This window comes from Netta rufina (genome assembly GCF_964035555.1).
Source record: "Netta rufina genome assembly, chromosome: 1".
NCBI classification, from domain to species: domain Eukaryota; kingdom Metazoa; phylum Chordata; class Aves; order Anseriformes; family Anatidae; genus Netta; species Netta rufina.
The window spans coordinates 21,724,968-21,752,729 of record NC_140123.1 but is presented as its reverse complement, the minus strand read 5'-3'; the positions used below and the strand labels follow the sequence as shown (position 1 = coordinate 21,752,729).

The 27,762-nt window shown below is 38.6% G+C and overlaps 1 protein-coding gene across 1 annotated transcript in view; it reads left to right on the top strand.

Moving 5' to 3' along the window:
* Positions 1-1,757: 1,757 nt before the first annotated feature.
* The window catches only part of USP12 (ubiquitin specific peptidase 12), a 36,287-nt gene continuing 10,282 nt past the window's right edge, over positions 1,758-27,762 (top strand). The window contains exons 1-6 of the mRNA XM_084287176.1: positions 1,758-2,008; positions 12,889-12,969; positions 18,842-19,055; positions 22,089-22,315; positions 27,188-27,264; positions 27,470-27,553. Coding sequence (XP_084143302.1) covers positions 1,961-2,008; positions 12,889-12,969; positions 18,842-19,055; positions 22,089-22,315; positions 27,188-27,264; positions 27,470-27,553 — 731 coding nt within the window. The 5' untranslated portion in view covers positions 1,758-1,960. The remainder of the gene's footprint in view (positions 2,009-12,888; positions 12,970-18,841; positions 19,056-22,088; positions 22,316-27,187; positions 27,265-27,469; positions 27,554-27,762) is intronic.

The following is a 27,762-nucleotide window of genomic DNA, read 5'->3' as shown; positions in this document are numbered from 1 at the left end:
GAATTGCTGGGTATCTGATGGCTTGGCGTGTCTAGCTGGTCAAATACATGTATCTTCCCTTGGTCTTTTTGCTCATGGGTGGCCAATCCACTTCTTTTGTTTTTATTTCTCATCCCCTTGATGCTGTCCTCCCCCATTGTTTCTGTGGCAACAGTTTCTGAATGTAGTCATCCAGGAGGTATTCATTTTCTCAAATACTGTACTTATGAAATACACACTTCTGGACCATGTCTATTATATAAAAGAAATGCTTGAGCATATCTCAGGTTTCAATAAATAGCTCAGATAGAAACCTTTTAAAAGACATAAATAATATGTTTCACATGAAGGAAAACTTAATCTTTCTTTCCATTCATTTAGTTGCTACAAAATGTTTACTTCTGAAAACCACGGAATCACAGATGTATCATAATTTAAATTTATAGTTATTAAAATATCTTTTTTTTCAGTGATGTCTTTATGATCTAGGTCCTATTAAATAGTATCATTAATAATAATGCATCCCAATCTGCTATATGTTTCCCAAATGTGAAAAAAGCCAGGGTGAAACATAGCTAATTTTAGGCCTCCTTAATGCAGATATGAACATCTTGGACTAGTCATCCAGATTTCCGTTGTAGTCCTCAGACAAACAGGCACATCTAGGAGATGATTCACCTCGTTCCCAAGCAGACACCTTAAGCAGTTGATATAAATGCCTGTTCTACAGGTCAACTTCATTTTGGAGACGTCTGAAACTAGGTTGGGCAAATCTCAGATTCAACGAAGGCAAAGAGCTGTTAATCTAGAGGCTGATTAAGAAAAGGAGAGAGGATCCCAAATGTCTGTCTTTTGTGCTTGACTCTCCCCACCCCTCATCCCATGAGGGACCCTTTAGTAATGGCTTTGACAAACAGCTGCTGCTTGGAAGCAGAAGCCACTCCAAAGTTAACCTGCAATTATAGTGATGTTGATAGGAGAGAGGAGTTTCCTTAGCTCAATTTTCAGTTTGCTTTTGCTGCTTAGCTGGGATTTGTGCCTAATTCCATTCTCCCCATGCCACAAGGTAACCACTTCTTTTCAGCACCCGCACTAAGGAAGCTGCTCGCTCGTCCTCACTCCCCTCAGTTCTCTTCCTCCCTGTTTCCTCCCCATGTTGAGTCCATTCCTCAGCAGATAGAAGCCAATTCAGCCAATAAAATGAAATGGAGCCTTAGCAATGTAGGATGTGGCTGTGAACTTCACCACAAAAAAAAAATAAGAGAGAAAGAAAAAAAGAAAAAAATAAACAAAAAATAAAAGAGAACCTAAGAGGCAGGCACATTTCATCACCAAAAAAAAAAAAAAAAAAAAAAAAAAAAGAAAGAGAGAGAAGGAAGCTGAACCCAAGGGGTGGGAAAGTGACATGGCTCCACACAAACCTCTCCATTCTGCACAGCAACCCCTAGAATTGCACCCAGCAACCCCTAAAATTGAAACCTATGGGCACAGACGAAAAAAATAAATAAAAAAGGGGGTTGAAACATTAAGAAATGCAGCGCCTGGAGCGCTGCGAGCAGCCGCCGAGCGCCCTCACACCCACCCCGCGCCCACCACCGCCATCTTGGCGGGCGACGGCCCCAAGCGCCTCGCCCCCCTTTTCTCCCCTCTGCGCATGCGTGCCCGGCGGCTCCCGAGAGGGGGCGTGGCCAGGGCGGAGGGGCGTGGCCTGCTCGGCGGCGGGGCGGGGCGGGGCCGCGCGAGCGAGCGTGCGCGCGTGCGTGTGCGGCCGCGCGCCCTCGGCCGCCGTTGGGGCCGTTGGGGCCGTTGGGGCCGTGCGCGTCCCCGCGGCGGGCGGGGGGGGCGCGGGCTGCCCGGCCCCGCTGCCTTCATCCTCCTTTTTCTCCTCTTCCTCCTCCTCCTCCTCCTCCTCCCTCTGCCCGGCCCGGCCCGGCCCGGCTCGGCTCGGAGCTGTGATTGGGCAGAAGATGGCGCTGGGCGGATGGAAATCCTAATGACAGTCTCCAAAATCGCCTCCATCTGTACCATGGTGAGAGCCGGGGCTGGGGCTGGGGCTGGGACTGGGGCTGGGACAGGGATTGGGACTGGGACTGGGACTAGGATTGGGGCTGGGATTAAGGCTGGGATTGGGTCAGTGTTTGGGATTGGGATTGGGGCTGTGTTTGGGGTTGGGATTGGGATTGGGATTGGGGCTGTGTTTGGGGTTGGGCTGCCTTTGGGGAGCAGCTTGACCCCCCAGACGTACCAAAAACAGGGATGGGGGAGCCCCAGGACGCTGCCTCAGGTGGCTTTGTGTGGCTTCCCTCTGCTGGTCCCCATCCCTCAGAGCACTGTGATCGTGCTGTGGGGTGGCGAGAGGCTGTTGGCAGGTGGGTGTTGTGCTGGGGACCTGGAGGAGTGGTGGCATCCCACACATTGGGGTGTCACTGGGGCATCGCTCCGGGTCCCGATAGCAGGCTTGCTTCTTCGTGGCTCTCTTGCAGAGGTGGTGAGGCTCCCCTGGAGTTCCTTTGTAACGAGGGGTGGGGAGCTCTGTAGGCTGCCCGATGAGGGAATGCTGGATTTAGGGAAGGAAACATCCCTTAGTCAGTAGAAGGCACCGCAAGTCATAGAAGAGATGTGTCAGCAGGTCAAGATTTATCTTGCACTGGGCTCTTTTCTAACTCTTCCATGGACAGATCAAAATCCTTGTTCCCAAATGTGTTTCCACGGGGGTAGAGATGGCTTAGGGGAAAAACACTCTCTGTGTGTCCTCCCGTTTGTTAATTTGCTGAATGGGGATTGTAATGTATCATTGTGTCAAGGAGTGGGAAATGCTGATGCGTGCAGAACTGGAAACTGATTTATGATTTTCATAAATCTTATGGCAAAGAGTCTTTAATATCTCCAACAGGCAATTTGGAGTTGGCCTCTGAGAATTAGGAATGAGTGGCCATAAGCCCGTGGGGTGGGGTTGCTCAGGTGGGTGCTGATCAGCTGGAGTAATGGTGTTGGTGACCTGGGAGATCACATCTTTTCATTTGGACTCTTAGGGCCAGACGTCCTGACCTCATGAGCTGTCCACCAAGATCTTAGGACCAAATGTAGGACCAGGAGTTTCCATTTTCTAAAGCACTTACATTTCAGGTTAAGACTGTCGAGGAGCCAAAGTGATCCTTGAGCTAGGACAGTCTGGTTGTAGTGCAGTTGTAGCTAACTCATTTTTTACCTACAGTTGATCACTGCCTGTTGTGTCAGCATGGGTTCAGTGCTGGTCCCCTCATTTAGGTCCGGTACGGGACAATGCTTCTCTGCTTATCACAGTGTGGAAGTTGTAGGTCTGGATGGGCCAAGTAGCTAGTTACAGATTATTCTGTGTATCTGTGGTTATTAGAAATTATATGTCACTGGCATGCAGGTCAATACCTAAACAAGGCTTTCAACTAAAAATTTTATGATTAACTAAAGCGTCTATACCCGTGAAGCTGAAATTCTGATGTCAATTATATATTCTGTGTCCTGTCGTAATCGTGTGCACTGAAGTGGATAAACTGTGGGCATAAGATTTTTCCTGCACCTTTCTGATGCTTAAGCTTTAATAGTGAGACTCGTGGTAGCTAGAATAGGATGTAAAAGTTTGGCACTAATTTATATAGCATTGTGCTTATAAATATTTCAGTAAAGATAGTGAGAAGAAGCGCTTGATATTTACTTTGGAGTTGTCCAGAATGACTCCTTTAATTTTCAGTCATACAGTAATCATGCTTAAGCATTAATTTTTCAAAAGCAAAAAGGAATATAAATGCTGAGCAATACTTTTCTTTTCCTGGCAATCCTTAGTTGTGTCTACCCACCGTCTGATACGCTCTCAGCAGCTTCCTGAAAATTCTCACAATTTTCCTGCCCTTTGCCCATGCCTCTTAAAAGAATTCTCAGGCTGTTGTTTCCCGTCTTGGATTCGGATAGTACAAAACCAGTAACAGGTAATTTTTGCCAAGAGACAGTTGGTACTTACACAAACCTAACACATACGTACACCTGCAGTCTGGAGCAATGTTGAAGAAGCTCTTCCATCTCAGTCCCACATTTTATGGCTTCTTTCTTTTTTTTTTTTGCACCCAAATTAGTTTCGCTTCCGCTCACTCACTAATATTCAATGCATTTTACCCTTGTTGTTCAAGCTCTGAATACTGGAAAATAATAAACCAGGTTTTCCAGCACTGCCAGGTTGTGTAGATACAGCGAAGAGTGATCACGTCCAGGATTTTTACTCTGTTAGCCACAGTGCCTTCGGAGATGATCTTGCAGGAGCACGTTCTGTGTACAAAGGGGACTTTTTTTCCTTCATTAGTTTGTTATCTATACTCCAGTGTTCATATCAATTATGCCAGAGCTCTTCCCGTAGTGCTGTTTTCTGCTGTTCTACCCCTTTGGTCTTCTCTCTATCACAGCTCTTGTGGTGTAATACGTCTTAATTACATGGCTGGAGACTGTGGAAGAGCACTGGAAAACACCTTTGCTCCTGGTTTAGTCACTGGTCTTGTTGCAAAGTGGATGAGGTTATAAGGTGGGCTTTGTTGTTGGTTTTGATGTCTTTGCAGTAGAAGTAGAACCTGGCCTTTCACCCTCATCCACACGTTGACCTGCAATCAAAGTCTTACCTGACTGAATGATATTGGGTTTTTAATGCATTTCTGGGAAGTGGTAAAATAACCTACGTTAACTGCAGCAAGATGAGCCCTGAGCTATACTCGCCATAAAATAAAGGTTGAATCTAGTTCTTCTGACTTTTGCTTTTGCTGTCTAGAGTCCAGCAAGCACTTACCAGTGGGTGGAAGGTATCAAGCCTTGTAGTGGCTGGTAAGGAGAGGACAGAAGTTACCTCTGTAGTTTGAAAGGTGTCAGTCTCAGACAGAGAGAAGGAAGTTAGGATAGTAGTAGCACTTGTTTTTCTGTGTTTCTTCTAGAAACTGGTTGATTATGTTAGCATGACCTGAAAAAGCTTAATGAAATTTACAAACTATGCTAATCTGTAAACCGTAGTGCTAGACACGAAAAGATTTTGCTTAATGTTTCAGGTATTTGTCTAAACGCTCCTTCTCTATCTGCTAGATTAACATTTTATTTACAGGGTCAGTGTACTTGGCCACTGGATGTCCTAAGCAATCAACTAAAAGCCCAAAAACTGACATCAAACACATACTTTGTAGGAAATCTGACTTCTATAATGTAATAGTGTGTTCTGTGTGAGGAGTTTGCGCGTCTTACAGTCTGAATTCTCGTTTTTAGGTTTGTTTTTGAAAGCAGTAAGGGGAATCCCAGTGAATGCCTGGCTGTTGGCCTTTGCCTGCCTGCCTTATTATCCCACCAGTACCCTCGCGCCCATTTCAGTCCCATTTGACAAGGAAGAAGAGGTCTCAGAGATACCTGAGCTCGTACACGCATGTGGGGAAAGGCTGCTTAGGGGAACAGCCCCTGCCAGCGCCCCGCTGAGGGAAGGCCGCAGTGCAGCCTACCTCAGATGTCATGGTGGAGAGGCTTTATAAAACCCTTAATTGCAGCTTATAGTTAACTCTGAGGTAGGTGTATGTACACAGGCTTCATTACTGCTCAAGGAGCTGTTTGTTTACAATAGGCATTTCAAGCCTGATTGTGAAATCCGCACTTAATGTAAATTGATGTTTGCCAGAGCTTGCAGTCAGCTAGAAATGGCTGTCCCGTACTCACTGCGGCTCCTTCGCTTTGCACCGTCTCCTCTGAAACACAAATTACAATACTTCAACAGTAATTGATGATCAGTTTAAGAGATTCCACAGAAAAGTGTGAGGAGGACTCATGCTGGAAGAAGCAAGTAGCAGCAAGGAAGGAAGCTTCAAAGAGAGGAGGTGATCGGAAGGAAAGCAGTGGGTGAGAGGGCTAAAGTGAAGTAGTGCAGAGGAATTAGCAGCGCTGTGGAGTTCCTTATCCGGCTGTCTGCCCTGCTTATGTAGCAGGGCTGGCAAGAAACAACATGAAGAACATGTGCTGCCTCCCAGCCGCTCTGCTGCTCTCTGGCACCGTGGCCTGGACCTGCCTCGATCAGCAGGCTGGAGCGCTCAGGCACTGGTTTTGTTGCAGGCACATTCATTTTTGGAGAAGTGTGTGTTAGACAGTTAGGTTAAGAGCTTAAACTGCTGCAGGGAGGTTCACCCATGGGTTGGATTTCTAATTGGGAGAGCTTTTCTTGATGAATATGACACTAAGACTCAAGCCGTGGTTGTGGCATTTGTCATCATCATTCTTGTAGATGTAACGTTACTGTGAAGTAATAAAAGTCTACACATTTGCTCTTTAAAACACTGTCTTTACGGTTCATTTTAATACACCAATTAATTTAGACAAAATTGACTCTAAATACTTAGAAAAAAAACGTCAAATATGAGACATGAAGAAAAAAGTACTGAAGTTGTGTAGCTATAAAGCAGTATTTGTCCCAGCACGGAGGATTACTTAGTTTGCATATTACATAGCTGGATAATTTCAATTATATAAATGTTTCTTTGTCTTTTTACTTGTATGCAAACATACATTCATTTTGTACATTCTAAGCATGAAGAAACGATAAAATACAAACTTGGACTCTCATCTTTCCAACAGTGAGAATTTTTAGCTGTGTCAGTGGGACCAACTGATCCCATTACTACATAAAGCTTGATTATTCAGATTGGTCTTTTAAGTAGTCTTTGTTACTTTTTAAACTAGCAAAACAACAATTAAGACTTAATGAAAGTCTTAATTTGCATTAAGCCTTGTAGGAATGATTCTGTTAAAATGTGGTAAAAGGCTTAATGCCCATGAATTGCCATTCTTTGTTATTCTCTCTCAAATCTTTTGAAGGAAAGAGGAAGATAAAAGGCCTGTATTGGGAGTAACTTTTGTATTCCTTGTTTAAGAAGTTTCATAAATTGAAGTGCTTTTAACAAAAGACATATTTCAAATAAAATCTATCTGATCTTTAAAAAACAGGACAACAAAAAAACAACCCTAGATAACTTTTGTAGTGTATAACCAGAATGTTTTATTAACATAAATGATGTACTAGCATAAATGCATTGAGGTGGTATATTAACATAAATATAACAGAACTGGAAAATATGTTTTTTACCATTTTTTTTTAATTCAAGATTTTTAATAAGTACATGAAAATAGGAAATTATGAAAGGAACTTTTTTTTTTATTAAACAGGAATTTATGTGGATTAAAAGAGTATTCAAAATACACTATAGTGTGAGTTAAGAAAATCTTTAGAGCAGATGTGTTACTGTATTTTTTTCCCTTCTTTATTTTGGGTGATAGGATTTGTTTGTTGGTTTGGTTTGGTTTAACAGGGGGATAATGCTTTTAACTACCTGGTCTTTATAGGCAGTGAAAGGTTCCTAAGGTCACTGTCAGATCCTCTTTTAAATACATCTCACAGACTTCCTGTCTTGTCCATGTATAATTCAACCTTTAACTAGAAGTCTACGAAGGTAATAGTGTTGGCCTTTTAGGATCCTGCTTAATAAGTGTCATAAGAGGTGTTGTATTGATACTAGCAAAAATCCATCTGATCGGAGGAACCTGTAGCAAAATCACCAGATACCATGAACAGCGTTATCCCGGGAATTTTTCTGGAATTATACAAGATAAATACGGCATTGGCAGTGTTTAATTTGTTGTGATATGATTTCCTTCTGCTTTGAGGGTTACAGTCAAAATCCATTTTTAAGTGTGGCAGCAACCTGGGAAAAATTGCAGCTTTCTGTGTTTTGAAGATTCATTCCATGAAAGAGCCGAGCCCAGAGCCTTAATTCTTAGATTCTCAGCTTCGTGTATGGGAGTATCTTAGGTTTGACTTCAGTGTTCAAAACAGAAGGAAGTATGACTGTCTGTCTGTCTGTCTGCCTGCTGTGAAGGAAAACATGTTGTGTGTGCCCAGTGAGGCTCAAAAAGACAGGTGTGGTAGACGTGATGAATGGGAAGTGAAGGTAATTCCGTGCTGTGCAATCATCTTCCTTGCCTGTGCAGGGATGTTTTACTATGGACTCAATTAGACTATTGAGTTAATACTATTGAGTATGATTAGAGTACATGGGACTATGTCTCAAACCAATTAATTAAGGAAAAAAATACTATTTGTAAGTATTTTAAAAGCATGAGCTGAAGCTATCCAATTAGATTATCAAGTTGTGTATTGCTAGAGCATGTTCTTCTGCAAATAAATTAACAACAAGCAGTACTGAAGCCCACTCAGCATATTTTGCTTCTTCCTGGGCCAGAAACAATATTATAAGAAATGTGTTTCCATTTTGGTTGCAGTTGAACAGACCGATATAAACTGATTTAATGTAGCTGTACTGTTTGCTTTTAGTCCTGACTAATATAAGAGATGGAAAAGTGTGATTTTACATATTCTAATAAAATCTGACTTGAAGAGTAGAATTTTGTATTTCTTCTAGCATAGAAGACTCCATCAGTCACCATGCATTAATTAGTTTAGACTAGGAAATTCTGTACAGCTGCAATAGTGACACAGACAAGGAAGCATCTTCTAATACAATACTCTTTCACTTGCCTACAGCTAAGTCAAGTTGGAAAATTTTGGCTTATATATACCTATGTAACGTGGTTAGTTATGTCAGTCACCTTTTGTCTTTGTTGTTCCTTGCTTCTTGGGTAAGGTAGAAAGCATTGTGGGCAAAGATCTAGCATAGAGTGTATGTGAAGGGAGAAAGACATCTTCAGAATGTTGACAACAAATGTAAGTTCTGAGGTAAGAAATTTCTTTTAAAAGTTAAATCATTGGTTTTACTCAGGAAACTTAAAACTCGGTAAATCTAAAGAATAAAACTATTACAGCAAACTACTAAGAAGATGACCCACCACGTTACCAACTGATGTTTATTCTAGAAAGGGATAGATCAGCATCCCCCCTCCCTCTAAGACTGACACCAGTGTAATCTCCAAAGCACATTAGGCTGGTTGTGAGTCAATCTTTGTAAGAGAAGAGCTGTCTGCTAGGCTGGGTGATAACAACAGGGTAGGACACTTGAAAACTGGTCGTGTTTGCCTGCTCACTGACATGTTTTTAGACAGTACTTCAGTGCAGGGTAGATATTTATTTTTTTTTCTTCAGACAAGTGCTGAGTGCCTTCACATTAGTATTTCAGTGTGCACTTCTGAACTGATTCCTCCAGGCATCTGAATTTTACCATACTTTGGTTTACATCTTGAAGTCATCTTACTGTGCACAAATTAAATTCCTTCTGGTGGAAACTAAATCAAGCAGCATAGTTCAGCCACAGCTGAGTGTTCAGTCACACAGCCAGTCTAAAACCAATCTGGCAAAAAACATCTGAAACTCAACTAGTGTGTATGTCAGATCATAAACACCCACTGATGTGCTTTCCAGATCTGCTGCTGTAAGCTTATCCATATGTTAGCTGTTAGAATTAGTGCATCTGAGACCCACTGCTTGCGGTACCACAGTAGTGTGACCTCTGGGGCAGTGAGAGAAGGCAATGATAAAAGTGGAAATACTTAGCAATGTTATTGCTTTAGCAAGTTTAAAAAAAAAAAAAAGAAAAAAAGAAAGGGAACCCATCTTATAACTGCATGTTAGATTTTTTTTCCTTTCCTGTTGAAATGCTCAATGTTATGAAATTTTTGTTTTTGTCTGTTTTAGAACTTCTAGAGAACCTATATCTGTAAAACTTGAAAATCAGGAGAATTAGCTGTACTTGATTAAAGATACTACATCCTTCCAGCACCAGTTGTACGGGTTGTTCAGTGAACCCCGAGAAGAAGAGAATCATTTTGGGATCTTCCCATATCCCAGTTAGATGGCAGAGGAAGAACTTTTATACTCTGCATCATACATCATAAACTGCAAGTCCATTAGTCCCAAGTCCAGTAAATCTGTCGTGGCTGATGTAAAAAGGTACAACTCCACTTCTGCTTTAAACCACTGCTGACCTCTTGTCCAAAATATCATATGGTACCATATTATTTGGTGGTGTCACAGTGCTTCCTCACTACATGTCCAGAGAAGCTGTGGGTGCCCCATCCCTGGAGGCGCTCAAGGCCAGGCTGGATGGGGCTTTGGGCAACCTGGTGTGGTGGGAGGTGTCCCTGCCCATGGCAGGGGGGTGGAACTGGGTGGGCTTTAAGGTCCCTTCCAACCCAAACCATTCTGTGATCTGTATTTGATATGTTATCAGCTGGGACTGATAATGTGTACTGTGATATTAAATGGGAAACCACTCAGAGTGAGGGTTAGTTAGGTTTTAAAATAGTTCTTACGTGCCAGATGTATTTATTTCAGCACGCTCTTCAAGCTCCTGCTGCATGCTGTGTCTGTCCTCCCCGCCTGCAGCCAGCACGCTGTGCACAGGATAAGTGATTACTGTGTGGGGAGGGATGACATCCTCTTATGATAGACAAAAAGAGGGCTGTAGAAGGAAGTCTTAGTAACTTGTGGGTTTTTATATTGGTATCAAACATCCGTGCTGGTTTGTACTGATAAAACATTCATAAACAACTGCATTCAAACAAAAGTAATGCCATGCTCTGAAACCATGTGAGTGCCTAAGCCTCGAATGAAACAGCCTTGAATAATCAGAAAACTGTACTGTTAGTATAGGCCTGTCGTAGCACATTTTACTTACTGACAAGTCGGGATCTTTATTGTGCTAGAAATCTAAATACAGTGGTCAGGTCTGTATGAAACAGAAACATCAAAGTTTATATCGTAATATTCTCCCTTCCAAAGATAGAATAGAGTAGCTACTCCACCCTAGCTTTGAAAAGAGAAAGAATTTCCTAAACCCCTTGAATTTATTTTTAATGAAGTAGAGATTTTAACAATAGGATAAAAAGGCCTTTCCTTTTTTTTTTTTCCTATTTATTTGTAAATAATATCCACCTTGCCAGAACTCATGGGTGTATTTCAATAATACTGCAACACCAAATATTCAGAAGCCATGAAGCGCTTTAATCTTAAATGAGGGTTTATACAACTTTTCCTTATCAAAAAACATCATTGTTTGAGAGCAGTTTTGAAATCCTAACTGATATTTTTAATGCAGTTTGTGATTTTGATTCAGTTTTATTGTTGTTATGTCCAGGGCCATTTGCTACATCTTTTGTGTAAAAACAAACAAACGAAAAGAACTAGTTGGGAAGGAGTTGCATTTGTTTTTAAGATTCTTTTACCTTATAGTATGTGCTATTTAAGATTCACTTAGGCTTGACTTTAGATTGAAATATCCATGCTTATGTGTTAGTTTGATAGAGGGCATATGTATGTTAATGTTTTATGCAACAAAGGGTTGGCTATATTTGCTTTTCACTAAAAGCAATCAGGGTGAGACCTCTAGAAAGTCAGTTATTTGTTCTCTGAATCTTCCAGAGCAGAGGTTTTTCTATCCCTAAATAAAAAATAACAATAATTTAAAAATCTCCTTCCTTTGAAATCCACTGTTTATTGCACCAGTTTAGTCTACAGCCATCAGCTGGAACCACAGAGTAACCAAAGTTACTTTCTCTGACTTCTCTTTGAGGATCAAAACCAACAAATGTGTTGGGCAAAGTCTGCAGCATTTCTAATGCACATCAAGGCTAGCTGTACTGTGCTATCTTTTAGTTTTACAAAAGTCAAGGTATTTAACAAAACAGTTTAAACATTTTATATTTTTCATTTTAAGTGGAACCATCCAGTCTGCTTCCTATGAACAACAATCTGCATTTCTTAACTTTGTGTGAGATACATTGCTTGAGTATGAGAATTATGCTTGTTGAGGGAAGCATCATTTGGCCTTTTATTATCTACTTTGTAATATTATATTAATGTGATTGCTATTAAAGAAGCTACACTCTGAAACTAATAAATACAGCACACCAACAATGTGATTGCATAAAAATACACAAAAATGATGTAGCTTACTTTGAGATGTTCTTGAACAGAACATATTTGGAAACATGTTATCTAGGGCATTTTGGATAATGTAGAAATAAAATTCTGGTGGTGAAAGGGTTTTAGGTTCTTCATCATAAGCATGTAAATATTATATTGTGGCACAGCTTCTTGCTGGGTGACCTGTCTGCTTTTAAGATCTGAGTTAAACAATTTTGTGGCCAATCTAAACATCCTGAGAGTGCAGATCAACAGAGAACTCAAAGGACTGATTTTCCTGCATTCATGAGTACTGTTATCCTGCCTATAAGCTTGTATTTGGATTAAGAAACAGGCTAATTAAACATGTTTTCTTAATTTGCCATGTATGATTATTGACCTGGATCACAAACTCCACTTCCTCTCCCCCTCTGGAGTACAAGCAGGAAGGTGTTTCATTCATTCTCTGTATTTAGTCTGTATTTATTTCTGTCTTCCTCTCTCCTGGTTAGAGGGATTGCTTCAGTATATGTAAATTCAGTAAAATCTGAGCCTTACAATCTGAGATCTGAAGTTGCAGGTTTGGTATAGAAAGGTCTACAGCTGCAACCAGTAATCTTGTGTGTGTACAAGCACAGATAAATTGAAGTAAATCAGTGATTGCCTGGGGGATACAAATCTTTGAACTAACTGTCCAGCATGCATATGTGAGAATCAGGATTGAAATATAATGTGAAATGCATAACTAAGGTCTGTACACATGATACAAAACACAGCTTGAACAATGGCTCTTTTCCCCAGATGTGTGCTGTGGTCAGACTCTTAATTGTGACTGTGTTTTTGATGTCTCTGATGTGTATGAGCTGCCACTCATGGCTGTAGTTGTTCATTTTACAATTTTCAGATCTGAGTCATTTATCCTTGTGAAAAAAAATCACTAGATTTTTTTTTCTCAACCAGATAAACTCCCTGTGGACACAGTTGCAACACTAACGTTTTTCTGCTTTTGATTTTTCTAGGGCGCCAATGCCTCAGCTTTGGAGAAAGAGATTGGTCCGGAACAATTTCCAGTTAATGAACACTATTTTGGTTTGGTTAATGTAAGTTTTAGTTCCTAACTCGATTGCTTTGAAATGCTGTGACTGGATTGTTAAATTGCAAGACTGTGACTGGGTCAATAATTAAAACATTGAAATATACAGACATTGAATATACACACTTACTGAAATGGATTTTAATTATCAGCGTATTTGTTGAAATAGGTTACTGAAATAATAGTTGAAATTGGGCTAGTTATTTAATATTTTATTTCATTTTACTTATTGTAAGATAGTTCTTAAACCACTTGCAGCTAAAATGTAGAAGTATTGAAAAATCTGTTTAGAATTATATAGCACGTAGTTGGTAATTTGCCAATCTAAGAGAATAAATACAGTAAAAGAAAAAAATCTGTGAAGCTGTTGAAAGTATCAAGCCTTCACATCTGCTGTTTTTATTGAGATGTTAAAAAAATATACTGAGCCCAAAGGGGAAAGCACGTGTGGAAAAACACACTGAATTGTTCAATTCATTTCTTAGTTTTCAGGAATAACTTAAAATTTAATTCCTGGTGTTACCCATGAAAAGTGTATCTTGTTTGAAGTTACATGGTTCTGCCTGAAATAAATTATTAATAGTTTTCTTTTGGGGGCTTTTTGAAAGTGTGTACTAAAACCAGGTGGATTTAGTAGTAAAACCAGGTGGATTTCATCTTCCTTTTTGTAATGAAACTAATTACTTGTAACGCTGTCCTGCTACTACAGCATATGTCTCTAGGTTCTTAGCACTGAGATGGTTTAGGAGTCTAAAATCCCGGCATCCACTGGGCAGTCATTAAATGTTCTTACTGATAAGCTGATTTAGATGCAGCTTAACTGCCATGGCTTAAATTAGTAATTTATTCCTTTCCTGTGGAAGTTGAATTTTCTTCAAAATGATGCTTTGCTTTTTATTTTATTTTTTTTCTGTAAAGATGAAATAGAAGAGTTTAGGTGTTACTACGTATTGTAGGGGGTACACTGTTCCCCATAAGATTTTGCTCAACCTGAAGAAGAGGAGGCTCAGGCGGATCTCATCCATGTCCCTAAATCCCTGAAGGGAGGGTGCAGAGAGGCCAGAGCCAGGCTCTGCTCAGTGGTTCCCAGTGCCAGGACAGGAGGCAATTTATATCTTGCGATGTCCTCTTAGTAATCTTAAACAGATATCTTAGATACTACCCACCCTTTCTCTCAAGAGTACAGCACTTCTAAAAGTTTGTCCCATGATCTATGGTAGTATGCAAAGGTCTTATGCTGTCTTGGCCATGTTGTAAAATAAAGTGTAAAAGTATTATTCTATTTTTTTGGAGGGGAACAATGGCTCAGCTTAAGCCTTTGTCTTCCACCTTGGTTATGTGTCTATATTAACTCTTCTTAAAATGACCCAAGTAGTCAGTAAACTAATGTGAGATCAACCTGCAGATCACATATTAGAAATTTCAGTTCTCTAACCACCTCAATTCAGATGTTAGGCTGGGTAACTATATGATGCTAATATATTTCCACTTTAAACGTGTGGAAAACAGGTGGCTCATGGGGTGTTTGATTCTGTAAGTGAAAGCTCTACATGGAAAATTCAGGTTACAGTTGAAAGAACAATACCATTCACTAAATCAGCAGGAAATATTTTAGGTAAGTGGTAAGATCAAAACGTTGGTAGCATGAAGTGCTGCCATTTGCATCCACTAAACTGAAGATCTTTGTGAACTATCTGTCAGAGGTAGCAACTCCTCTAAAAATGCCTGACATGAGCACTTTATTCAGTTAAATCTGATTGCCCGATTGGGGTCAAACCGTAGTGCATGTCAGACTTGCTGCTGATTCCTTCTCACTTCCTGTAGAGCCAAATGCTAAATACAAAGAAAAATAAAGTTCGCGTTCCTCGTGTGATCTGGAGGGACTGAACTCATAGGAATGACACTTAATAGCAGGTCAGAGAAAGTTTTCTTGCCTGAAGTGAGATTTTACGTAAGAGATTCAACAAGTATAGATTGCCTATGTAGACATGGCTCAAATAGATAAGCTAAACATTAATGCGGTATATGTATTATGGTATTTACCAAAGCTGTAGTCTCACCATTCCAAATGCAAATCTAGCTCGTTTTGTTTTGTTTTTCTTCTTTTTATTTTATTTTTTTTAAGGATAATTCCAGGCTTTATCAGGCAAACTGCTGATTTGCAGTCCTGTCTCATTCCTTTCTCCAACTCTGGCCAACCTTTGTCATGCTGCTGAAACTTTACAGCTTCCATAAAATCACAGAAGGGTTGAGGTTGGAAGAGACCTCTGGAGGTAACCTAATCCACCTCCCTGCTCAATCAGGCACACTATATCCCAGGCCCACGTCCAGGCAGCTTTTGGAGCTCCCCAAGGAGGAGACCCCACAGCCTCTCTGGGCAGCCTGTGCCAGGGCTCCGTCACCCGCCCAGCACAGCAGTGCTGCCTGGTGCTCAGAGGGAGCCTCCTGGGTGCCCGGCTGTGCCCATGGCCTCCTGTCCTGGCACTGGGCACCACTGAGCACAGCCTGGCTCCGGCCTCTCTGCACCCTCCCTTCAGGGGTTTAGGGACATGGAGGAGATCCCCCTGAGCCTCCTCTTCTCCAGGCTGAGCAGCCCCAGCTCTCCCAGCCTCTGCTCACAGCAGAGATTCTCTAGTCTGTTTATCATCTCCATGGTCTTACATTGGACTCTCTCCAGTAACTCTGTGTCTCTCCTGTACTGGGGGACCCAGAACTAGACACAGCACTCCAGGTGTGCATTCGTTGCTGCTGAATAAAGAGAAAGATCACCTCCCTTGACCTGTGGACAACACTTGTCCCAGTGCAGCCAGCACGTTGCTCCTTTGTCAGCTGAGTAAGCTGAAGGGGTAACAGCGAAGATTGTGCAGCTGTCAAAGGAAAGAAGAATGGGATCAGGAAGCAAGATTGGGATGGGCTATGAAAATAGCCTTTCTTACGTATGTACATCTTAAGGTGCTCCTCACAGAAACAAGGAGGCAAATAATAAACTACTTGAAAATATCAGTTAAGATAACTCCCCTGTATATAGCCTCTGTTAAGTGTCTCCAAAGGGACAGATGGAGGAGTGTCAGTGTCCTGTACATGCTGAAAGTTTAAGATAACAAATACCATCGTTGTATTTTCTTACATTTTCCTACTGTTACTCTGATGCAAACTACAAAGGCATTTGTTTTCCTACAGCTGTATTTTGAATAAACCAAGCTAAATACCCTTCTTGTTTTGAATAGCTGGATGGGTGCTCAGTGCTGTGCATTTTCCTATTTCAGAGTGGTGCTGGAGTGCTGACAGTAACACTACAAAACATACAGCTTATGGTTACAAACTTTTCATTGTAAAGAGATGTGCAATCATTGCTCTGTACAAGTATTGTGCTTCCGAGGCAACTGGCTTTTGTTAGCTGGAAAGTGAGGAGAGAAGGAGGGTGTCAGTTGACCAAGGTAGCAGGAGAGCTGAGTATGGAAGGAGGAGAATTAGAAAGTGATGTGTAATCTTGAGGCTTAAAAGGCCAAGATTGGCATTATTCAGTTGATGATGGGAGGATGAGAGGACTGCAGCAAGGTCTTGGCTGTTTTTGAAGTTAGAGCTGTGCTTTTGGGTTGGAGTCAAAGATGGAAAGTGAGGTGTAAAGTAATAATGATGGTAAGACCAGCATTTATTTGCTTAACAAAGTTTCCTATTTACTTAGTAGGGAAACCTCCCCACCTTTTCCCCATTTCCCTATCGGAAGCTTGTATTTTAAAAAAATACATCAGGTTTTGCAGCTATGGGGATTGATGCTTTACATAAAAAATAAACATGATCTAATAAAATTGTCTTCAGGCAGTTGTTTTCAAACTGTCTTCTTTTGCCTGCTGTCGTTTTGAATTTGGTTGGAGAAAACTGTATGAAATTGATCTGCTTGCTTGTAGTTCCAATCCATAGACGTGTAGGTTAACATACATTCACGTTGCATTTAATCTCCACAATTTTGTTCAGTGTTCCCTGTTGCTTCATATTTTGGTTGCCTCTCACTGCATGCTTGTCATTGTAATTAATTTTTAATCAAAGCATGCCTTCTTGAAATGGGAATGTTATGAAATTTCTAATTTACGACCTTTTCATCTTTTGACATCAGGTATAGAGGTTTTTAGCACTTCTTCCATTTGATTTAACTGGAACTTTTTAAACATTTTAATGTGTTTCTTTTGTATATTGCTATTTCTAATTTTAAAGTCATAAATAGCTAGCTTATAATATTAAATGATTTGACATAAGCTAATGCACGATTTCATCTGTTTCTATAAGGAAAAAATCCCTCTTTTCCTCTTAAATTCATTAACCTGTTTGAGTGCGGATTTGGGCCTCAGAGAAGCTAATGTAGCTCGTATTTTTTCCTTGGCTTAAAAAGTAAAATTAACAGATGTTATTTTCCTCACTTTTTGATATGGAGATCTTAAGACTTCTTCATGTCTTTTTAAAAAAATACACTTCTCCTTCTTTGAGTGAATCTTGGGTATTTAGGAAGCCATATTTCATTATTTTAAAAGCAAAACGAAACAACAACAAAAAAAAACATTTTCCTTCCCAGCTTTCTGATTAAATTGCATAGTGCTCTTGTTTGTCATTGTCTCAATTGGTAGAGGGCAGAAAACAGTTACTTCCCCATTACTCCTAAGATGTAAAAGCTTTTAGTGCTTTTTCTCTGTTGATGGAAGCTGCTCTTAATACCTCTAAATGGACTCTGTTTGCTGTGTAACAGTCTCCCCATCGCAATATAATTTGGTACCCGTATATGCTAATATTTTTATATAAAGCATAAAAACATTATTTTCACATTTTACAGGCTGTGCCTAGTAGGTATGTGCTTCAATTTGCAGGTTGAGTGACTGCAGCTGAAAGGTTGGATTACTTGCTGAGGGCTTTATAAAGAATTTTCTGACACTTTCAGTGTTAGATAATGGGCTTCACTGCAGGAGGGCAGCATAAAATGAGAGCGACTTTCACCACTGACAATTCATGATGCCTTCACAGAGGTGACGGGGAGGTTTGTCATGTTGGGGTGAGCTGGTGACAGTGTCAGTGATTGCAAGACTCAAAGGAAGCAGTGCCTAAGAGCTGGAAGGAATTCAGGGAAGAGGAAGAGAGAGAGCATCTTGGCACAAAGGGAGTTATGGATGCTCTTCAAGCTGACTCTGCTTACCCCACTTCAATTCAGTGGCCTGCCTCTTTCAGACTGCCCATGTCCAAATTGTGTGTCCTTTTCCTTCTAATCTCTGTTTGAAACTACCGCCTGTGACATAGCTTCAGATCCTCAACAAGCCACGTTTCAGTGTTTGAAGAAAACTGGAATGCCAATCCTGTCACCCTAAAATGAGAATTGAAAATACAGAAACAGGTTAAAGCAGTTATTTCTGACATTGATCACAAATAATAAGATTTGGAGAATCCAATTTCTGAAGTGTCTGAACAGCTCTCTTAATTTACAGCTGAGTTTCTTCACAGTACAAGGTCATGCTGTGCCTGTTCTTCGCTGTTGTGGCTAGATGGATAGATGCAATAGATAGATATTTTTACTTGGCCACGTTTTGGGAGCTGTGAAATTGGTGGTATTTGTTGCACGTTTTGACCCAAGTTAACGCAAAATATTATTAACTAATTACATTTACAGGTAGGACAAAATGGTATAGCATTGTTCAAATTTACATTTTTTTTTTTTTGCATTTACTTAGTGTCCTTGTTAATCCTTTGCACAACAGAAATATGCTTTAACATCGTAAAGTCAAGAATAAATGACTTGCAGAAAATTTGCCATGCTTATGAATTTTCTCATACTTCAGATTTAATTTTACCTGTCTATAGTAATACAATGCAAGCTAATAAATGTCTCTCTTCTTTTATAGTTTGGGAATACATGCTACTGCAACTCAGTTCTTCAGGCACTTTATTTCTGTCGCCCATTTCGAGACAAAGTCTTAGCATACAAGAGTCAACCAAGAAAAAAAGAGAACCTCCTTACATGCTTAGCTGATCTTTTCCACAGTATAGCCACCCAGAAGAAAAAAGTTGGAGTTATACCTCCCAAGAAATTTATAACAAGATTACGAAAAGAAAATGGTAACTTTTTTTTTTCTTGTGTAACAGCAAGTATGATTTGCTTCTGAAGTTGAAATAGTGGAATACCTACATATTTATTAGGGATAAAAAGTGTTCTTGGTGCTGTAGGGTAAAAATGAGGAGACCCTAGAATGAGGGTGTAACCATTTTGAGAGAATCCTCTTCTCTTTCTCTTTGTGTAGAACTTAAAGTATTGTCAAAGGCTGCTTCTAACTTGCCTGCTAATATTGCCTAAGAGTTGTAATTTTATCATCCAAATTCACTGCAATGCTTTTATTTTGTATTTAAAAGATCATTACCCTTTGAACGTAGAATTGAATGCCAAATTGAATGTATGGAGCAGACATTGAGACATCCCTGCAAGAATCTAGCTTAAATCCAGAGAATTTTTATATTCAGTTAGCATTTTTACAATTCCTAGCTTGACCTACTTTTTAAAGAATTAGTGCATTTTAAAATCAGTAAGTGTTTTTTATCTAATTTGTTTGCTGTAATAGATATCCCAAATTTTAAGAGATTGCCAGAGATTTTTAACATTTCTTGTTTCTTATCTGAAGAAAGAACTGTCTTAGCTAAGCAGAATAGAAAACAATCCCTAAGTTCTTCAGTAAGTGTACTTGAGTAAGTGTCCTTGTGTTTTTATGCATTTACAGAAATTATTCATTATTATTTCATTAGTTAATGAATGTTGACTGACTATGACAAATGGGGAGAATGGTTCAAATGTAAAGCAGAGCAAAACACACGAACCATTACATTCTTTATAGAAAGTATTATTTTAAAACCTTAATTATGTCATGACACTGAAATTCTACACAGGAGAAGGAACTGGAAGATATTCAGAGAGAAAAAATGTGAAAATTCAGCTCTTGTTGGCTTTTTGAGTCTCTTAATGATGAAGCTCTCACCTTTTCTACTGAATTAAATGGCTAAATTGTTGAGCAGTGACTTCATGGACTTTGTATATACTATTACAAGCTTATTGTACGCAATTTTGAGCTTTAGAGAAGGGTAGGATTAAGAAAGAATCAGATAGGTATGCAATACCAATCAAAATTCTGTTCCAGTCAGTATCCAGCTGTACCAGGGAGATGACTGAGAACATAAACTTGATGTATTCCACACTACAATGCTGCTATTCAATCTTTGTTTTCCAAGCCTGAATCCAACATACATATATTAATGACCTTAAAGCTTAACTGTCTGTGAAGCAGCAACTGCCTTGAAGCCACCTGAAGGAATACTGTTACGTTTACTTAAATTTCTTCTAACCATAAAATGAACAATGTTGTTAATTTACTGGCTGGGCAGATATCCCTGAGAGATCTGTGATGTATCATGGTGAGGAACCTCTGGAGTGTTTTACCTCAAGAGACTTGTAGCTCTTGTTCTGCCGTGATTTACTTGATTAAATAAAGATCTTGTAGGTGGTTAGATTCACAGTAGAACTTTTTCTTCTCAAAAATAGTGTAGGAGTTCATTAAATAGGCTACTTGATTCATATTCTTGGCTGCCCTGTTGCACTGTTTAACCAAATGATACAGATTAGCATCATATTCTTCCTAATTTGCTAATAACTCAGGATTTTTTTGGTGTGTTCGAAGTTTACTCCTGGATGGTATCAACGTGAATGATAGTGAATAACAGTAAAGCCTTGATGTAGTCCCTGTGTTCATTTCAAAACTTACTCATCACTGAGGATATTCTTCATTCATCTTTCCAATTCTAAGAACTATTCCTCTTGTTAAGGCCAGTCTCTTAGTGTTATCAAGAGCAAATTGAAAGTTACAGTTAACTGATGTGAATGCTAAAAAAACCCAAACATGTATGATATTAGCCAATAGCGTGGTTGTTAAACTGATAGGAAAATTTCCTTTGAAGAATTCCTGGTCGGAGAGAAGTATCTGTTAATAAATCTGGTTCAATGCCCTTTAGGTTTTCTTAGTCTGTAAGTGAGGATTTGTAGAAGCAGAGGATGTCTCAAGGTGGTATTTCAAGGGGCTACAATAAACTGTTTTCACGGTGGTACCAGTCTGAATGTAAACAAGATAATAGACTTGTAAGAGAGTTTAATCTGTAGTATTGCTATACATTGCAAGTATGTGCCGGCGAAACTATTTCCCATCAACTGAATTAATTCTATGATTGTTATGCTTAGAGATGTTGATAAACCAATGTGAACTGCAAAACATAGTGACTGTGTTTTTATCTGTCCAACAAGTCTGCCAGTAATAAAGTTGCTACATACACCAATCTCTAGAAGCAATATTCCAGATCTTAAAAGATAGATCTGTTTATTACTTCGAGTCCTAATAAAAAGCTTGTTTGTTCTTGCCTTGGGTAGATATTCAGGCTAATGTGACATGGCTCTTACAAATACTGCCTTAAAACGATCTGCAAAAACCAATGTTGTTTAAGAACTTGAGATACTGACATTTGAATCTTATTTTCATTGCTATTTCTGACAGCAAAGCATTTATGACAGAGCAATGGTGGCCTTAAACCCCTAAAAGTAAAAATCAATAAAGGAATGTTTTTAACATTTACTGTTCGTGTTCTTCTTTGATAGAATATATAAACAATGAAATATTTCCTGTCATAAGTTCTGAGTTCATTGTGAAAATATCAACATCTAATGGTGTTTGAGATGTCCTGTGTTATCCAACGCACTGACTTAAGTTTGTCTAAAACAGCATAGCCCCTGTAGGAGATCCAAACCATTAAAATCTGTAAAATTTCAGGTGCCACTATACGTACACCAATGTTTAGTTACCAGAATAGTGCTCTAGTTTTCTTGCAGAATGGTTCACTTTTCTGGTAATTCTGATCAGTTGAGATATTTATGTATATGTAAGCTGAGTTTCTCCCCACCCCCCTGCTATATTTTTGGCTTAATATGTGAAGTACTGATTTTAGTGTTTACTGTGAAATGATTCAAGACCTGAAACAAAGACTGATTTTGAAATTTCCATTTTTTAAAATCTTGTATGTAGTATAACACTAACCAATTTCTTGCTATTTTTAATCTTTTAGAGCTTTTTGATAACTACATGCAGCAGGATGCACATGAGTTCTTAAACTATCTATTAAATACAATTGCGGATATTTTGCAAGAGGAAAGAAAACAAGAGAAGCAAAATGGTCGCCTACCCAATGGCAACATTGATAATGAAAATAACAGCCCACCAGACCCAACCTGGGTTCATGAAATCTTTCAGGGAACATTAACAAATGAAACCAGATGTCTTACATGTGAAACTGTAAGTCTTTATTTACTTAATACATGAATGATGAAACAAAGTTCTGAAGCATGAAGAATTTATCTTAACAGACTAACAAATTAGTTTCTTTCTTTAGAAATTTTACATTTGTATGAGCATACTGTGGATGCCAGTTGGCACTGAGGCATTAGACTGGGATACTCAAAGACCATAAAATACAGGAAAAGTAATCTTTACTTAAATGTCTGTCCACGGGTATTTTGCTGCTACTCAACCCTGATAAATAAACTCCCTCTTTGAGTGAGCTATACCAAAATTTCTTTGAGAGTAGTTCTACAGTAAGAGAAAGAATATATTTCAGAGAAAAACTTGTAATTGAATTTTACCTCCTTGAGAAAGAGAAAAAACAGCACAATTTGAAAATTACAGTAATTTTGTCACGGTCTATGCCTTAGATATAGTAAAAAGCTAAATGACTGCATTTTTTTGTGTGGCTCTTCATACCTATTTTCTTTAATTACATAATGCATATATTTCAGCATGACATTGGAAAGGAGGAATTAGTCAGATTATATCTATATATTTCACATGTATTCTTTTTCGTCTTCTAGAAATCCCACCACTTTTTGATGTCAAAAAAAAAAAAAAGTTTACTAACGTCATATATAATGCAACTTCAGACTTCAGTAGAGCATGATATTTTGAGTAATTTAAGTGCTGATTTCCACTTACAATCTTTTCTTTTTTGGTACATTTCTCCTCCCTAGTTATTACCTCATGGCAACTGTCAATCACATTTCTATTAGTTTTTAAACTGTGTTGTGTTTTTTTCTTCCTGAAACATGAGTTTAGCTTATTCTAATGACCAATGTCATTACGCTTCCTCACTGTGGCATAGTGAATAATACCTGTCAGGATTTTGATTTAGGTATGGTCCTTAACACAATAAAAAAACGCTGATATGTTATTTACCAGCATTATTTTATTAGTTATCAGACCTATCACAATTTTGAGTTTTACTGATATTGTTTGGTTCTATTTATCTGTCGTTATTGCTGAACGAGATATGTCATGGCTGTTCACAGCTATGCCTCCTTGACTAATTGAATTTTAAAGAATATCTATCACAAGCCAATTTTTTTTTTTTAATACACATTGCTTTTTGTATACTAGGGCTTTTGTATTCTAACCCCTAACAATTGGGAAACTATTTTATCAGCTTCTGTCTACTCAGTGTATCAGCTTCTAATTAAAACACAATGACCTGAAAATCAGCACTTAGAAACACATTTACACGTATTAAATAGGTAATAGTACTGTGAATAGTATCTTATTTTCAAATATAGTGAGTATATAGGATTGGTTTAATGTTTATTGAAGTTGTTGGTATTTAGAGTCCTTCTGTTTTTAGAAAAATAACTTAAAATGTAACGAGTACTTGAATATAACTCATGTAGCAGATGACTTGAGATTTACATTGCATTAGTTTGCATACTTACCCAGCAATAAGGGATGATTTAGTGCTTATTAATGATAAGAAAATAACCTTAGAATTTTTATTATCATTTAAATGTAGAACTTCATGCATTTTTAAATACAAAATGCAATCTTTCTTCCATGTGAGAAGGAACATATTCTAAGATGCTCCTGAAAGCCAGCATGGAAAGATTTTACTGTATTTTTAATTGTCCTGATTATAGAGCTTCTTTCCAGGACACACTGTCTCATTAGCCCTCCTTTGATCTAAAAAGTTAACATACTATTTAAAGGTTTAACCTCAGTTTAAATATGGTCAGTGGAATATCAGAAACATAGATATGATTCTTTAACAAGGATTTGTGTCTTGGGTAAAGCTACACTAGAAACTAAATAAACTACAAAGCATATTGTAAGTTGTCTTTATATTCTTTTAATGTGATTTCCTGTCATGATGCATTCCCCCTTCCATGATAGAGATACGAAGTATGATTAAGTGAATTTTACAATTTTATTGTAGCTGATTGATAAAAATGTTCTAGAAGTTCATTGGTTTTGCAGAGTTTTCCTCAAGATTTCAGGAAAGAATATCAGTGAACCATACAATAATGGAATTGACAAAGGGGGAAATGATCTTGGATCAAAAGCATCAGACTGATACTGATAAGGGTTTTCTAGTTCAGTTGGTGGTCTTCTTGTTTTGGTATGATTCATCAACATAAAAAATTCTACTTTAGACTGAGGGAAGGCAGTAAGGAATAACTCAGTGGTCTCTCTACAGGAGTTGTATCGAAGACTTAACTATGTCCTACTTTCTCTTCCCTCCCCCACAACAAATCATGCCCTTTGTTTCAGCTTAATTTAAAAATAGTTTCTGTCTTAGCACACATGGGAGCTTACAGCTGCAAAAGATTTTTTGTCCACAAGCCGATTCACGTTGCTAGCAAAATTCCCAACTGAAAGAAATACAGATTCCTTGGGTGTCAGCCATCTGGGTTTTGTGTTCTGTGTGGCGTTGGCCATCAGACTACAGATGTGCAGTCTGAGTGGAGATTATGTCCATCATGTGAGAACAATGTGCCATGCATTTTCATCAGAATATTGGAACACTCCGGTACATCATTGTTCGGATGCATGTATTGTGCTAGGAGCACTCAAAAGGCTTTTTGAATACATCTGGGCTTTGCTCTGCAAGTGATGACCATGTCTGTTTCTAGGGTTGGTTTTCTTTCATTCTATAGATGATTGAGATACATAGCTTTGAAATGAGATTACTTTAGTCTAAGGATTTTAGTGATGTTTATTGGAAAATATAACCTCTAGAGAAGAAGAGACCGTGGTTAGAGTGTGAAATGATTTTTTTTTTCAGTAAAACTGTACACATAAATTAACTGTTCAAACACAACTGCATGAAAACATCTTAAAAATGAAGAATAGCATATTCTAAGTTATCAGCCTAGATGGAAAAAAAACACTTAGTTATTCTTTCAATAAAACCTGTAATGGTTCTTCATGATCCAAAGTGCACAATGACCAGCTAACCTGAGAGAGCTTCTTGAAGGCAGTATATCAATATTATCACTAACAATGGAAAAATTCCTTTTGCAAACTTCTGATTTCAGTACCTATTTCCTTTTCATCCAACTGTAATACATCCCTTTTTTCTTCCCCACTTGCCTCCCTGCCCTTACAGCTTCTGCTTGTGATAAAGCCACCTATGAAATTTTCATTCTTTCATGGAATTTTCTTTGATTAGACCAAGAAAGAAAGAAATATCTTAATTGCATGTCTGAATAACACTGATCACACAGCACCTTAATCCTAGCTGTCCTCACTGAAGACTGCAGCAGAATGTTTTCTAGAACTGATTTTTTTTCTGAGCCATTCTTAATTCCTAGGCTACAGTGATTTCCACCAGAGTTCTTAGTGTTCCAAACTCAAATTGGTAATTCTGAAAGTGGCTTGCAATGACATCTTTTGAAGAATTGTTATCTCCGTACACCTAAACTGCATTACAACTCTGAGAATGGGAAATGAGCAACGTGCTGAAGGTGCTGGTTGCTCTTTTTGCCTGCCCTAAAAACATCTTGGAAGTTTTCTGCATATATTCTGGAAGTCTAAACATTACACTTAAGCATTTGAATGTTGTTGTAGACGTGATACATACTGGCACAGTGGCATATTTTCTGTGTATGTATGCTTATTCTTGCAAAGATTATAGAATAGTGGGACAAATCTTTCTCCAGTCCTCTCATAGATATTTAGAGAAAGTTTTAACTTAATTTCATAAGTGTTTTTTTTTTTTTCTTTTGATTTGCCCAATTATGTTAATTTTCAGAAATAATTGTCTTGAACAGCTGTATTTATCTTTTTATTCTCCATGTCTGCTGCCCTTAGGAACTGTGTGCTTCTCATCTCTTGATAATCAGAGAAAAGCTTAAAATTTCTCTTAGGGAACACAAATCTCATATGTTTTAAAGATGACCTTAATTTGTTCTCTTGTAGATATTTAGCTCTAGCTGCTTTCAATCAAGAAATTGCAGCTGGGCACCTTTTCTGAAAGCACGCACTTTTGTATGTAGGAGCCATAAAAGGCAGTAGACATTCTCACCAGTGACACCAAGTATCTCTAGATACAAAGTGGAAACACTAGCAGACAAAAGCTAAGGTTGCAGTTTGCTGTTTCCTAAACATTTTAATAACACGGTTGATTCTCAGTCAGTCTCTTCCCTAACATAGAGTGCAACACCCCTGCCCCTCCTTCCCTGCGTGTCTCTTCTGAAGTGCTTGTAGACCTTTATTCCAGTGTTCCACTTGTGTGATTCATCCCACCGAGTTTCCATGATTGCAGTAAGGTCATAGTTTTCTAATTGCACCATGCTCGTTTCCCATGCTGTGTGCAGTGGTGTAGATGTTATCCACAGTTCTGCCTCTATCAGACTAAGTCCCAAGCTCTTGTTTACCAACAAATATGTCATCTGTTGCTTATGAATCTAGACAGGAGTCTTCAAAGCATTTCTGCTCTTTATTAGGAATGCTATGCTAGGCAAATACATATCTGTCAATAAGAGGAAATCATAGGGGAAGAGAAGAGGTGAGAGCATTATGTAGGAGAAAAATCCTAGTAATTATATTCTTTCAAAAAGTCTGAGGTGTAGAAGGAACCTGGAATTATTGTTGAGCTAAAATCACAGCATAATCACTGGCACTGTATACTTCCGTGGACACATACACGCTTCCTTCTTCTTCTTTCTGAACAAAATCAGAAACAGATCTCGCAAATCTCTAACATTTCCTAGACATTGCACTTGTAGCAATTTTTGAAAGCTATTACAAGGGCAATGATGCATTCTGTCAATAGAAAATGATGCTGAAAAAGAGGTAAATTAGTGTGACAGGTTTTAGCTGTAATCTGCCTGTCTTTTCTTCCTGCAGATAAGCAGCAAAGATGAAGACTTCTTAGACCTTTCAGTTGATGTGGAGCAGAATACTTCAATCACTCACTGTTTAAGGTAGATGCAAAAATATGAACTTCCATATTTTGTTTCTTTGTTTTTTTAACTATAAAAGCAGGAAGTAAAACTCATAGTCATTTTATGTAGCAAATTTTATTTTATGTAAACGTAATAAAATTATATTTCTGTTTATTTATGTATGTTTATATATATATTTCTGGTAAGAAACTAGTATCTATATAATTTTATCTTTTTTATTCAGGGGTTTCAGCAATACAGAAACTCTGTGCAGTGAATACAAATATTATTGTGAAGAATGTCGCAGTAAGCAAGAAGCACATAAAAGGTACATCAGATTCAGGGAAGGAAAAAAAAACACAAGTATTTCTTGAAAATACTATAATATTTCCTTTTCTGTGTGTATGAGGCATGAGGAGAAAGTTCTGTCTCTCTTAAATGTTTTCACACTTCTTCCATTTAAGAATAACCTGGTTACATTCCTCGTGCTTGAATTCATCGAGGCTACTTCCATGAGTAATGAGAATCCATGTAAAG